Source organism: Equus caballus, chromosome 10, assembly GCF_041296265.1.
Source record: "Equus caballus isolate H_3958 breed thoroughbred chromosome 10, TB-T2T, whole genome shotgun sequence".
NCBI classification, from domain to species: Eukaryota; Metazoa; Chordata; class Mammalia; order Perissodactyla; family Equidae; genus Equus; species Equus caballus.
In genome coordinates, this window is record NC_091693.1 from 49,528,851 (window position 1) to 49,544,409 (window position 15,559).

The window sequence follows — 15,559 nt, forward strand, 5'->3', positions numbered from 1 at the left end:
CTACCAAAACTGTCACCCTGATTTAAGTATTTTAGTCAAAAAAACATGTATTTCATATAAACCATGTTCCCCAAAAAGAGGGCCAGTGTGTACTGACAGAAGGGAGCTTTGCATTATTATATTCTGGATCCCCTAGAAGACATTAACAATAACAGCAATCCTCCAGAGAAACTAATCTATTAAGGATAATATTGTGGATGACGGCATAATCTTTTTGAAGATATACTGGAAGTTATTAAGTTGATTTATACAAAATTGTCATTTTTATAGATCAAAACTAAAAATGGTCAAATAGTAGTCAGATCTATAGCTAGAGAAAAGTGCTCTTCTAGAATATTTAGTCCCCTGACTTGAAGCTACAATTATAGGCACCACTTTTAAGGGCTCTCCAGTTGACCTAGGGAGGAGTGGGGAAAAAGGATCACTAAGCCTTCATCATGTGTAACCATAAGCAATACACACAAAAAACGAGCAAGTGGAGGAGAATGGTATTGGAACAATAATCAAAGCAAGCTGGAGTCTTTTCTCAACATTTATGCAGGTCATCAAAAGTAATGAATACAATGTGTTACTTGCATAATGTTTTAAAAGGAAAAAATATTCACTCCAAAGTAACCATAAGTCCCAATGGCTCATTCTTCCTAAAGAGCAAGCAATCAACATATAAACAAGCCAGCTGATGAGCCAGTTTCTCTCAGCCTCTTTCAGTCCCATGCTATTCTGCAATTTCCTGTCAAATCGAAATGATTGTTGTATGTAATAGAAAAGAAAAAAAAATGCCCAACCATCAATCAGAAGGGAAATGAGTACATAAACTATGATGCAAGCAGACAACGAAACGCTGTGACCATTGGAAAGCACGTCACAGTGATCTCTGGTGTAGATATAAAAATATATCCGTGACACAGTTAAGCTAAGAAAGGAAGCTACAGAACATTCATGAGGTAGTCTTATTGATATCATTTATATCAGATATATATTAGAATTTACCTTGATAAATCTACATACACACACACACACACACACACACACACACACACGTCAGGATTGAATATATAAGAAAATAAAATACACACACATAATTTAGACGGAAAAGACTATAGGGTTCAAATCTCTAAAGAGTAGGATTCTGGGAATTTTCACCATCTAATGTTTAAATTTTCTGGAATAAACACATTATACTTTGATAATTAGAAAAAGTTTCGGAGAAAAAACCAAACAGCTGAAAATCTGACAATTCAGCCTTTCACTTACGTGAAACAAGTCAAAAATCAAAAAAGAACATACCTGCTTCAGCAGACTTTTAACATTGCCAGGTACAATGTGTTGACAAATGAGCTTCTGAACTATTGGGTGTGATGCCCTGTCAAGCTGTGTTAAGAAACCCAAACAAAAGCCCTGGAAAAAACACAAATTTGCATAATAATAATTACTCTTCTGGAATAAGAAGCCAACTTATTTCAGGAACAAAATTCAACCTCTTTGGTGGTGCTGGTTCCCAGAACAACTTTTAAATTTGGTACGATGGTAGAAAAAGGGCAGGGCAGCTCTGGTATGAGATGTTCTGGGCTAATCTGACTAAATGGAAAGGACAGGAAAATCCGGCCGGTGCATTCCCCACTCCCTCTTCCCATGGTAAGCCAAGATAGACGTTACAAAGACCTCATAGAGCGAGCGCTGGATGTTGCTACACGGATTGGAGGCTGCAAATCGCAGGGCCCTGCACAGAGTTCGGAGGCTGTAGTGAGGTTTATGGCCCGTCCCGTCCACCAGTTTGGTCCCAGAGTCTTTCCGCACAGCTGTGTAGAAGCTACAAAGAGGATGCAGTTCACGTGATTTTATCAACTAGTAGGTATTCACTATTTGCTATTGTTCCCATTTCCCTACAAAAGGTCCCAATAGCCATTTTTATAGATTAGATGGCCAAGCTTACATACAACTTCCAAAAGCATGCATTAAAACCTCCCAGACACTTTTTGAAATCTACTTTTACACACTTGGAGGCTATCCTTCAAAATAATAAAATGAAGATCAATTTCCTTTAAGATGGAAAGAGGAGACCGTGATTCTTAGTGAAGAGATAGTGAGATATGAGAGGCCCTTAGCAAGAATATTTGAGGGCAGGAGCCGGCCCGGTACTGCAACAGTTAAGTTCGCACGTTCCGCTTTGGCGGCGTGGGGTTTGCTGGTTCGGATCCCCAGTGCGGACATGGCACCACTTGGCACACCATGCTGTGGTAGGCTTCCCATATATGAAGTAGAGGAAGATGGACATAAATGTTAGCTCAGAGCCAGTCTTCCTCAGGAAAAAGAGGAGTATTGGCAGCAGTTAGCTCAGGGCTAATCTTCCTCAAAAAAAAAAAGAAGAAGAAGAAGAAGAAGATTTGAGTGCAAACTCAGAGTTCCAGAGTCGGCTCTGTGATGAGGGGCAAATGGAGGACACGTGTAATCTACAATGGTGACGGATGAGCACACAGAAAGCAAAAGTCATGGTGTTTTGAAAGGCTATGGATATGGCTACAATCAACAGTGAGAAAATGTTAAAAAGCACGAAGACATCAAGACCAATACTATTGTCATCACCACACACTTCAGAAGTCCAGAAGATGACTAGATGGAAGAAGTTTCAGACTGAAACATGAAGTGCAAGAAATTCAAAAATTCATGAAATTCATGATCAGGTACCACAAGATCATGAACAACCAAAAGCGTGTCATAGATGGAGTTTCAGTTTTTGCCCCAGTGGAATTTGGCTTGCCTCTTTGTAATCTGGCTATGTGTTCTTTCTTTTGTAGAATGAATCTACACTCCAGAAGTCAGCTGCTATATACGGAACATCACTACTAGTATTATCAGCACTTTGCAAGAGCCTCTGCTTTATAGCCACACTGTTTCATCCCCAGCTTTTTGAATTTTAACTACACATATTTATACTTTTATCCAAATATTCTTTGCTAACAAACAGTGTTCCAATTTTAGGTTGTGGTGTGATAAACCATTCCAAATCGTTCTGACAAATGCTTCCTTAACTAATCTATTTAAAACAGGGCTCTGTCTTTATTTTCTAATGCCCAGTTTGCTTTACGTGTTATTTTTCTTCACTTATCACAACCTAAAATTATAGTATGAATCCCCCTGTTTACTGATTATCTTCACCTCTAGAATTAAAGCTCCATGAGGAGAACCCGGATATTGTCTGTCTTATTTACATCTATATCCCTGGCACCTCGGCAATTCATAATTATTTGTATAAAAAATAAGGAACAAACCACAAAATGCAAAGTAGAACACTAAGATGATCCTATTTCAAAACCTTTATGTATTGTATATTTCTTTCTGGAGGACACAGAAAATTAAGTGACATGCCCAAGACGACAGAATTCATTTCCGACAGAACCAGTACTAGAATTCAGGTTATCTGATACAAAAGACCGCAGCCTTTCCATATGGCATACAAAAAACTGAGGGAATGTACTCAAACTAATGCACCAAGCCACATACCCACTCTGTTCTTTATTTGGCTAAGCCACTATTAATTCCACACCTGACTTGGTCAATTATGTCAAGCTTTCCTTCCCCCACATCCCACAAAGCTAGTATACAAACTGCAAAAAGTAAGATTTCATCAAGAAAGATCAAAACACAAGCCATTTACATCTCCTCCAGGGATTCAAACTCTTAGCTATGAATACAGAAGCAAGTAGGAGAGCACTGTCTTATTGTTTACATATTCTCATGGGTAGGGATTCATAAGCTTTCTATGCAGTTTCCTTAGGAAAACACAAGTGAGTTCATAAGGTTTCAGCTTTAAAACAGAAATCTAAATAATAATCCTTCCATCAGTCTTCTCCACTTAGAAGCAAAAAAGAAAAGAAAGAAAAATACATACACAAGAGCACACATTTTTATGTTCAGAGGAAAAGTTTATAAAAATGAGACCCCCAAGAGAACCTACTTTATGATTCCTTGCACTGTGCTCTTGTTCACACTCAACCCTTTCAGATAATCCACAATAAGAATCTGTAAGTCTTCTTTACTTTCCAATTCTTCTACATAAAGTTCTGTGAACCTGTAAGACAATTTTTACATAATTAACACATTTTAGGAAATTAATACAGCTATTCTGACAATAGAAAAATACAAAATAGATGAGGGTATGTAAACTCACTTTAACTGCTTATAGTATAAAATATAAAAGCCTTTCAACTTGAGATACAGATTGACCACAGTGACATAAAAGAAAATGTAACTATTACCAAAAATCTATTATTACTTCTATGCAATGAACTCTTCTAGGTATAGTCCTTGCAAGAAACAGTTACAAAAATAAGACTTATTTGTCTTTATTTTCAGAAGTTGTTTTTGATCATAATTACATGTAACAAAAAATACATGCAACAAAAAATCCCCCCCATCAAAAATACAATAGCTGGAGCAAAGGAAAATATGCAATGTAGTTTATAAAATTTTCCTAAGAAGCTTCTATTACATTTATAATGAGGGAAGGGATTTAAGAAAATCTTAACACTATTTTAAAACTCAAAATTCAACAGGGGCCGGCCCCATGGCTGAGTGGTTAAGTTTACGCACTCCGCTGCAGCGGCCCAGGGTTTCACTGGTTCGGATCCTGGGTGCAGACATGGCACAGCTCATCAGGCCATGCTGAGGCAGTGTCCCACATGCCACAACTAGAAGGACCCACAAGTAAGAATATACAGCTATGTACTGGGGGGCTTTGGGGAGAAAAAGGAAATAAATAAAATCTTAAAAAAAAAAACAACATTCAACAGAAGGTTACCAACAATATATAAGGTCATTTATCTTTTCCCCAATGCTACATACATAAAACACCAGCAACTAAGTACTTTACTCATGTCACTCAGTGCTTAAAGATGAAAACTGAAACTTAAAAGCCCTTTTACAAATCATTAGCCTCATTCATGAGGACTCTGTTCCTAAAATGCACTTACACTGTTGTATGCTATAGTGTTATATCATTATGTGAAGTTTTCCTAATAGTTACAAGGCTATTTGAAGGAGGAAAGTTATTTGCTTTCAACAATGTCCATGACTCATTAAATGTCATACTAACAACACAAAAGAAAAAATTCTCCAGTATTCTGGAGTTTTCTGTATTCCTATCACCTATACAAAGTGGAGGAAAAAAACAAATAAGAAAACGATGATCCCTCTATCAGAGGTCCAGAAATTTCAAACATTATGATGAAATTTTGTTAATGTTACCAATAAATAAAGAGAACTTAAAAAAAAAAAAGCCTCCAGGCTATGCCCCCTTACCTGTTTCTTATTCCTGCTGGGAGATTCCTTTTGCCCACATCAGTTGCTGGATTCATACAGGCAAATAAACGGAAGTCAGGATGACGAACCAGTGGTTCTGTGAAAAGAAAATATAAATTCTCAACAACTTGTAATAATCACGTGATCAGCCACAGGTCCCCAGGGGAAGACTATCTAACTCCACAGAACCCCAAGCCAAGTAACCTTGCCTCTCAATCCATGCTTGCCTTTTCTAAAACGTCACTGAAATCAGTTTCCAGACCTATGTATACAACATAATCTTATGCTGCTGTTCCACTGTCTTTTATGGTGTGGTTGTTCACTGTTATCATTTATCACCAGCGTATACTTTGTCAGTGGGTGTGCATACCTATTACCTAGTACCCAAATGCCTTGACAAATTATTTTAGTCTTCTTTGCATTCCCCATAACACCTAACAATAGGAATTTTCAGAAAATTAGTATGTAAAGAATGAATAAATCTCAGCAGGAGGCACCTGTAATCCACCCAAAAAAGAATCTTACTATAAACAGGCCTAAAGGCCTGGCACTGAGTCAAACTCCAAGGAGATCAAGTGCTACCTGTGTCTCCTCGATCCAGCAACACCAGGGAGCCAGAAGATCCTTCAAGTAAACCACTCAGACATTCTAATGTTTCTGGAGCAGCCAGATTAATCTCATCCAACAAGATCCACTCTCCTTGCTTTACGGCCTGAGCTAATGTACCCTAGAAGAGAAAGTAAAACGTTAAGAATCCATTTCAAGGAGGGACACACTCACGAAGAGCAGTTATGTAGCAGGATTTGAAACAGAGGCAAGGGCAAACCTCTCCTACTTGATGAGCTTACGCTTTAAAAGCCAAATGGCTGCCAGTTGGTTGCCAGAGTTAAGGCCAAGTTAACTTTTTTAAAATGTCCAAAAGGGTCAAGGGAATATCTTTGAACCTAACAGCAAGATGTAATAAACTAGATCATCTCATTATACGGACAGTGAGGTAAATAATAACTTACAATGTATTCAGATGTTTAAAGGTACCCAAATGGTTATTAAAAGCACCCAAAATAAGTATAGGGTCAGGCCATGAGTGTACCCAGATCAGATAAATGACTAAATCAAGAGTGTGCAGTGGCTGTAATACAGAGCCTTTCACAGTTGCTAAAGAATATCAAAACAAATCTTTTCTCATCTCTACTCTACTAATTTTATCTCCCCAAGTTCTATTTCCAAGAGCAATGAAAAGTAAATCTTCCAATCCACTCAGTTGACATAACATGAAAAACTGAACTGTTTTATTTTTAAATTGCTCTATAATTTTGTTTTCATGGTGATCCTAACAAAGAATCTTCTACAAATTTAACTGAAAAAAATAAAACGAACAAATGTATTAACTCCACTGTAATGCCAAGTCATGAAATAGGTACAAACCCTATTTTGAGAGCACCTGACATTTTAGTTGGTTATTTTAGAAATAATCATATTAAGATTAAGCAGTGATGAGCAAATTTCCTACACCAGGGGCGATATGACTGAGGGATCCTTTCTCTTACCAAACACCATCTAAAGTTAGATTCCTATCTCCTTTAGGGTGTGGTCTGAAGAGTGTCACAAAAACAATTTTTAAAAATAAGAACTAAAAAAGCTTAAGTCATGAGCATGTAATTAAGCTGATCCTTCCTACAGGGTTGCAGGACAGAACACAGTAAAGCTACTCACGCACTGGAATCAAAAATGGGGACTAAAGTGAATGGACCCAAATCCCTCCCTCCATCCCTCTCTCACACACACACATACACAAAGAGCTAGGAAACAATAAAGAGTTCACTAATTGTCTTCAACCACATCTTATTTAAAAACAATAATAATGTAGTAATGGTGTTCACTGAAACCTTATAACTTCCATAAAGGACATTCTTTAAAATCTTCTCCCCAAAGTATTATTTCATTAAGTGTTCATTAAGTCTTAAACAGCAAGCACTAAAAATATCAAATGAAGTGAATACAAAATAGTAGCCTGCCTAATATTTGCATTTTGCATCAAATCAAAATTCCCTTAACGTAAATAATTAAAGCAAAATACCTCTACAAATGCAAACAATAGAGCATTTTCAGTCATTTTCATCTGTTGTTGGGCATGGTCAAGTCTAAGACCAAATGCTTCCCATTTCTCTTTTAGGAGTAACCCTAGAAAAGAATAAAGTCAAGAATTTAATACACATTTTGAGTTGTAAGATATATGTTAAAAACATAAAAAAAACATAATTAACAAAACTCATACAAAAATAAAACATCTTAGACAGAAGTGTAAAAAACTAAGTCCAAACACTTAAGTAATGCTAACTATGTGCCAGGCACTACGCTAATCAGTCCATTCATATGCATACGTATATGTATTAGTTAACTCATTTGTCCCTTATAAAAATCTCTGAAGTAGGTACTTGTGTTCCCATTTAGATGAGGAAACACAGAGAAGGCAACTAAGTTACCAAAAGCCCCTAGGCTGTGGAACCCAGCTTTTTGGAAATAACCTCTTTTTCTAAGGAATGTGATTTACTGACCACTAAGTGGTACTTGTACAACAACATTAACATCATGTGTTTTTACGGAAATCATGCCTAGAATCATGGGAGCAGCAATGCTTCAAAATTAGTCATTTTTGCCCTAAGTCCTGGAAAGCTCCAACTTGTATTGCTTGATTCTTCCCCTAAACTCTTCTCCTAATTCTGCTGAGCCTCAGCCTCATGCACCCCCCACTAGCAGTCTAGGTCGCATTCTTACCAGCTTCACTCTCTTTTCCATCCTTGTTGACGGCTGACTTGTGCACATGCTGCATTAATCTGAGGAGATCATGCCACCGTTTCTGCCGGTAACAGGTCTGAATGTGCCCCAGGAATGTAAAGTTTTGCTTCTTAGAAAACGTCTGGGCAAAGAGTTCCTCAAATGCCTCCCGGAGGGGTAGCCAAATAAGCTTAGGGTCCACTGGCTTGTAACTGAAACAAAAGGCAAATGCGATTCACAAACTTCTGAAGCTAAAAGAAATGAGAAAGCATGCCTCGGAAAACAGGAACAGGTCTAAGAAAAATCAGAAACACCAAAAGACTTAAAATCTACGGTAAAGTTTTAAATTATAATCTATTTTCTCCACTCCAAGTGTTTGAAGGTATACTAAAGGTAAAAACCAGTATTAGGATAAACAATATTAGGAAAAAATCTGAAATTCCCAGTTGGGTAGTTAAAGGCTGTCATTTATTCCACCAACGTGTTTAAATAAACATCATGGGGGCCGGCCCCATGGCCTAGTGGTTAAGTTCAGTGAGGTCTGCTGCAGTGGCCGGGGTTCCGTTCTGAGGCACAGACCTACACCACTCATCAGTAGCCACACTGTGGTGGTGACCTACACACAAAAGAGAGGAAGACTGGCACAGGTGTTAACTCTGTGCAAATCTTCCTAAGCAAAATAAGTAAGTAAATAGATAAACAAACAAACAAGAAATATCATGTATACAATTTAATGATAAACCTTATTTTGTTAAGATTAACCAAAAATTTTTCAGAATATTTTAGAAGAAAAGTACAACATATGAGATAGATTTACTTAAGCTAAGTGAACTCAGCTCATGTCTTAATTGGGGTCAGGGGTCGGAGTGCTATTGCTCCCAAAGAGAAAAAAAATTGGTGGAGAGGAGACAGCAAGAAAATCTTAGATATTTCAATGGTTTGTGACCCTCCAAAGCTCTACTTTTTATTCCTTAGTATTTAGACTCTCTTATTCCTTAGCATTTAATTTCTCTGGTTGGGGAGTTAGGAAGTTAATTCATTTAAATTAAATTTTAATTTAACTTAATATGAGAGGTTGATAACAAAAAGAGTCGAGAAACATTGCTCTACCTAAAAGATAAGTTGCCAGGAACTAACTGTTCCTGGAAAATCTTAAGTATACAATTTTCCATAGCCTAAGACATGAAAACACCAAAATTCAAGGACGATGACTTCAATTTTATTTCCAAGAAAAATCAGTTGAGAAATGAAACGACACCAAAAAACAGTCAAGCACAATTAGAGTACTCATGGATACTATTTACTCATTGGGCTGTGAGGAAGGAACATGAGATGAGTAAAACTTAATGCCCTGATACTGAGCATCTATATCGAAGAGTCTTGATTCCAGAGAGAAAATGCATGAGAACTTTAAATCCATTTTCACTTGCCAGTAAACACTAACACATTAGTAGATATATTTCTTATTCCACTTATTCAACAAAAATTTACTGAGCGCCTGCTGGGTGTTAGGTTAGGCCTTGAGTAAACAAAACCCACACGGTCCTGCCCCTCTGTAGCTTACAGTCTAATGAAAGAGACAATAAAGAAATACATCTACTATAAAATACCAAGTAGTAAATGCTATGATTAATAAAGTAAAAGGAGACTGAGTGAAGGAGGTATTGGTCATATCGCTATGACAGTCAGAAAAGGCTTTGTTAAAGACAGGAATTTGAAGGAGGCTTACATCAAACAGTGAAGAAAGCTAAGTAAATACTTGCGGGTGGTAGGGGATGCCACACACAGAGGGACGAGCAAGCATCTAGGTGCAACATGGGGGAGAATGAGGCTGGAGCTCAGCAGCAGAGGTCAACAAAGGGGATTATTCAGAAAAGTGCCAGTGCCAGATTATGTGGGGCTTTATAGACCAAAATAAAGCCTTTGGATTATATTCTAAGTGGACTGAGAAGTCAGTCGGGGAATTTGAGGAAAAGAGTGATGTGGTCTAATTACACTTTAAAAGGATCCTTGTAACTACGAAGCAGAAGAGAGACTGTAGGGAGGTTACAAGAAGCAAAGATGAGAGACCGAAGCACTGGACCAGGCAAAAGATGATGAACTAAATGACAACAGTAGAAGTGGTGAGAAATTAACAAAATACATGTTATTTAAATAAAATTCTAGTCTTAAAAATGATAGTATAAATGGAATCCAAAACTGACTGAGGCAGCAAAGTAATGATAAGAACACAGGCACTCAAGACAGACTGCGTGGGTTCAAATCATGGACTTGTCACTACCTTGAACAAGGTACTTAACGCCTGTGTGCCTCAATTCTCTCATGTGTACAATGGGGATAACTAACTGACTGTGCTTGTCGGTGCCTCCTGGCTGTTAAGAAAGCCAAATGAGTTAAAACACAGATTAAGGACTCAAAACAGTACCTGGCACATGAATGCCATGTAAGTTAGCTGTTATAATTATTACCATTATTAACTGGCTCAGTCTCACCAATTCATGAAAGAAGTGGCTTAATATTTCAAATCAGACTGAGTTCCCTAAGAGAAAAGTTCATTCATTTAAAACTGAGCATAGTGGCTACAACAGTTAAGTCAATATATGGTTCAAGGGATGAAAAAGTGAACAAACATACATACATTTCGGAAAAGAACACAGTGACACAAGTAGTCAATGCGAACTAATCTGACACCTAGGAGAAACAGTGAATCAAACCGTGAACCATTTTAGAGCAGGCTTTTCCAGTGTCTTCAACAGGGAAAAGATGCCTTGGGAGCCACCTATAGGCCAAGAGGTAAGGGTCTAGAACATCTCGCCCCCATGGAGAGGAACTCAAGTTCTACCTATTGCATACACTGAGACTATATGTAAAAAGAGTTCATTTGAAAATGGCTAAAACAAAACAAAATGACTCCCAAACTATAAAAACATCAAAAAACACTGAGTGTAAAAGAGACATACAATAGAACATGCTGAGTAAGTGAAATAATAAACACCTCTCTCTGTTTTGGGGTCAAGATTCCAAGCTTGTGAGCATGCACTTATGCCCTGCTGTCTTCTGTGCAGTTTCCTTTATGTATGTTTCTATGGGTGGCGAGGAGGAGGACATGGATTGCCATTTTATTTCTATGACATCTTTAATTCTCCAAGTTTTTCCTTTCCTTCACTGTCAACTTCTCCAAGGGTACCTCTCCTCTATACATCTGGTTCTCCCTCAGAGGCTGCCCCTACCAATCCCCTTCCTTATAGTCAGTGCTAGGAACCTGTGCTCTATACTTTGCCATTTAATGCAAGACGTTCTCTTCCTACAGTGATTTTACCTGCTTCATCTAAGTCTTCTGTGTTCTCTACTCTTTCTAATAGAGTCTCATAAGCTTTCTCCATCACCAACTCTGTTGGAATTTGGATCAGCTCTCTACTCACAGGTAACTTAAAGGTCTCTTTGTTGCCTATCAGAAACCTACTTTAAATAGAATAACAAAAATAAACTAAAAATTAAACAAAGGAAAAAGATATACCACAATAACACTAATCAAAAAACAAGAGGGTCCATATACTAACAAAGATCAGAAGGCAAACTGTAGTAGTGTGGTCTAAGAGTTTGACGGTCTTAAGGCCATACTTCAACAAACTCTTTATCCTTAATAATAACAACACTAACTTAAAAACTAGTCTAAAGGAACCAGATTTCCAAACCAGACTAATTAGTTCTATAAATTTTATTATTTTTTATCATAGTATTTGACACAGGCAAAATATGTTTAACAAAAGTTATAAAACATTATAAAATAGATGAAATTAACTACACATTCCAAGAATAGAAATATTACTCCTTCTCTATCTCATCTCCCTGCCTACTCCTGAATTTTGGTTTTCACTCCCTTGGCTAGTTAAAATCATTCTTGGTCTTCCAATCTTATAAACAAGAATTCTTAAGCAAGGAAATCACCCATGCATCTACCATATGTTATACATTAAAAGATGTGATTTACATCACCTTCTTGTAAAAGAAAAGTATAGAAAACAAGGCCTACTTTCAATCATACAAAAAGTGAAGCATACATAAGTTTTCTTTTGATAACCGATCCTAAACCACTAACAAGAAAAAATGATATGAATTCTTTTTACCAAGTTGGCACCAAAACAAAATTCCAGTTATCACATTCTGATTCCAACCTTCTTGTATTATCCATTGCATCAGGCCAAAAATGAGCTCCTGTGTACTCGCTGCATTTAAAACTTGCAATGGCTGATATAGCACACAAATTCGTAGAAGAGATAGACTCAGTCCATGTTGAATTAGTACAAGATTAATACCATTTGTGTTAGGAATACTTAACAGTAGGATATTACTGAAGACATAGATACATACAGAACAGAGAGAAATACACAGCAGTACAGACATGCCTAGTTAAATAAAAAATTCCATATATTAGTAAGAACACATTGCCAAATACCTCAATGAGGGAATGGGGAGATTAAGCATCAATTAACTGAACAGAAGTAAAAACAAGGTAGAAAGATCACTGGGGAAAAATAAAGTGAACACAGAATTAGAGTAAGAGAGCTAAGCATTACCTAATTGATTTTAAGACAGAATACAGCAGTCGGCCCTGTGATGTAGAAGTTAAGTTCAGCATGCTCCCCTTCAGTGGCCCAGGTTCACAGGTTCAGACCCCGGGAGTGGATCTACAACACTTGTCAGCCACACTGTGGCAGCAACCCACATACAAAGCAGAGGAAGACTGGCACAGATGTTAGCCAGGGCTGATCTTCCTCAACCAAAGAAAAAAACAAGAGAGGAAGATTGGGAATAGTTGTTAGCTCAGGGAGAATCTTCCCCAGCAAAAAAACAAAACAAAACAAAACAACCCACAAACTATAAATTTAAAGGCTTTAATCAGGTACATAATTAATGATATGCATAGAGCAGAATATACGTAATGGATTGGGAAGGTAAGAAAAGGAAAAGCACCAAAGGAAGCAGACTCCAAAGTAGCACGCTAGCAAGAGCAGGGAGAGATAAGAGACAAGGAAAGAGTGAAAATAAAAATACTGCTACAGAATAATGTGGCCCTAAGAAAAGAGATAAAAGAAGATCTTTCCAGCAGACAGAAAACAGAGCAAAATGAACAATAAATTCTATTATTTTACTCCTTTAAGGTTTTTTTAAAGCAATTGTTTAGAATTAATGAGACAGATTCCAATATTGCTAAACATGAGGCATGCCAAAAGCATCCATCAGTTTTACAGCCTTCAGCACAACTGATCATGAAACTAACATTCAAAAACACCAACAGGGAAAAAGGGCATTTTAATGACCACTGTGGAGTCCTATGAGCAACATTTAACCAAGAATAGAGCTACTTTATGTTTCAAAGATAATCGAATTGCAGTAGAGTATAGCTCAAAGGCAGTGTGACCACAGAATGTACACTTTAAACACCTGTACAAACAAATACTTGTTGATTACATACTTCTTTTTTTTCCTCTCCCTTTCAGCACGATCTTTGAGAGCAAGAACTTCAAGTGTTCTTTAAAATGAAGAGAAACATCTACATACCCAAGAGCTGCTCAATAAATTCCAATAAATACCCTGCTGGTGTAGGGATAGGGATGCAGGTATTTGGATATTTTTCCAAGGCTAGTTTTGGGAATTTTCTTTTTTTTTTTTTTTTGAGGAAGATTAGCCCTGAGCTAACATCTGCCACCAATCCTCTTTTTTTGCTAGGAAGACTGGCCCTGAGCTAACATCCGTGCCCATCTTCCTCTACTTTATATGTGGGGGGACGCCCACCACAGCACGGCTTGACAGGCGGTGCGTAGGTCTGCACCCAGGATCCGAACTGGCAAAGCCAGGGCCACCAAAGCGGAAGGTGTGAACTTAACCGCTGCACCACTGGACCAGCCCCTTGTTTTTTTTTTTCTTCTTCACAGTGGCACCTGAGCTAACAACTGCTGCCAATCTTCTTTTTTTCCTTCTTCTTCTTCTTCTTCTCCCCAAAGCCCCCCAGTACATAGTTGTATATTCTAGTTATGAGTGCCTCTGGTTGTGCTATGTGGGATGCCACCCATGGCTTGATAATCGGTGCCATGTCCACACCCAGGATTCGAACCAGCAAGACCCTGGTCTGCCAAAGCAAAGTGCACAAACTTAACCACTCAGCCACAGGGCTGGCCCCCTAAGGCTAGTTTTGAGATCTGTAAGAAAATAGTGCTGCTTATCTCAAACAGTAAATACAAAATAATAACAAAAAAGTTTTTTTAACCACACTTACCCTCCAAGCAAGTCTGCAGTGTCACTTTGTTGATTCATATTGACAACTCTCAAACGGTGGCCTTTAAAAAAGAAAGAGCAAAAGGATCATTCTGAAAATTTAAAGACCAATTAATATCTAGTGTGATCCTTAAGGACATGCGGATGCGGGCAAAGGGCAAAATCTTTAGATGTGCATTTCCTCTGATCCTCTCATTTTACTTTCAGGAATCTCAAGCATTCAAAATTTTCACCTAACCCAGAGAGATATGTATAAGAAGATTCACTGTGTATTATTGCTTTAACATCAGATAACCGTAAACAACAAAAAAATCCTTCAGTCAATGTCTATAAATTAGAACTAAATAAATATCCAGTATGGAACACTATTTAGCCATTAGAATGGGCATGAGTCAGTTCTGTTTTTAAAAGATGTCCAATTTGCTTAATTAAACGCAATACATAATGGATGATCCTATTTGTTCCAAAACAAAACCAAGTCTATATGTACATATATTTGCAGACCAAAGAATACAACTGAAAAAAGTTAATACCAATCTGTTAGCAGTGGTCATTTCTAGGGGAAAAGATTACATTATTTCCAAGGAAAAAATTTTCATTGGTTATTTCCAGGAAAAGTGTAGTGACTGCACTTTTTAAACTCTAGTATTCTTTGGACTTTTTTATTTTCAAAAGAAGCGGCAGTCAGTGTGAAACATTTACTGCCTGGGGGCAGAGTGCTCCCCCTCTAGGAGTTACCTGTAATGTGAGCCAAGTACTGGACAGTAGACGTTTTGCCAGTCCCAGTCTCTCCCACCAGCAACACGGGCTCCCCTTTGCTAACGCACACCGCAAGCTGCTCAATAAGAACAGAAGATGGCCTCGTAGCAGCAAAAGTAAGCGTCTCCCTGGGAGAAAGGGGAAAGTAGGCAAGCAGTTAGAGAAGCAGGCTGCAAAGAGAAGCCCTCTCTTTGTCTTCTCTTAGGGTGGCTTTGAGGAGCCAGATTTTCCAGACTCAACAAACAAGAATGAGAAGAAAACTCAGAGTGACTGTCTTAATGCTATAAAAGATGTCCCTACAACAAATATTCTACAAATACTGAGTATTTACACACCTCATACTTTACTAGGCTCTGAAGATTCAAAACATCATGAAGAGAAGACAGTATCTGTACTAGCTGTGTCATCTTGGGCAAATTACTTAACCTCTCTTAGTCTCATTTCCTCAACT

The 15,559-nt window shown here is 37.8% G+C and overlaps 1 protein-coding gene across 2 annotated transcripts in view; it reads right to left on the reverse strand.

Moving 5' to 3' along the window:
* Positions 1-15,559, reverse strand: part of MDN1 (midasin AAA ATPase 1) — a 160,309-nt gene that overhangs the window by 95,344 nt on the left and 49,406 nt on the right. For both annotated transcript variants that reach the window (XM_023650797.2, XM_023650796.2), the window contains exons 14-22: positions 15,088-15,236; positions 14,351-14,411; positions 8,074-8,285; positions 7,376-7,479; positions 5,881-6,025; positions 5,299-5,395; positions 3,956-4,069; positions 1,663-1,810; positions 1,288-1,398 (exon numbers count right to left, since the gene is read on the reverse strand). In XM_023650797.2, coding sequence (XP_023506565.2) covers positions 1,288-1,398; positions 1,663-1,810; positions 3,956-4,069; positions 5,299-5,395; positions 5,881-6,025; positions 7,376-7,479; positions 8,074-8,285; positions 14,351-14,411; positions 15,088-15,236 — 1,141 coding nt within the window. The remainder of the gene's footprint in view (positions 1-1,287; positions 1,399-1,662; positions 1,811-3,955; positions 4,070-5,298; positions 5,396-5,880; positions 6,026-7,375; positions 7,480-8,073; positions 8,286-14,350; positions 14,412-15,087; positions 15,237-15,559) is intronic.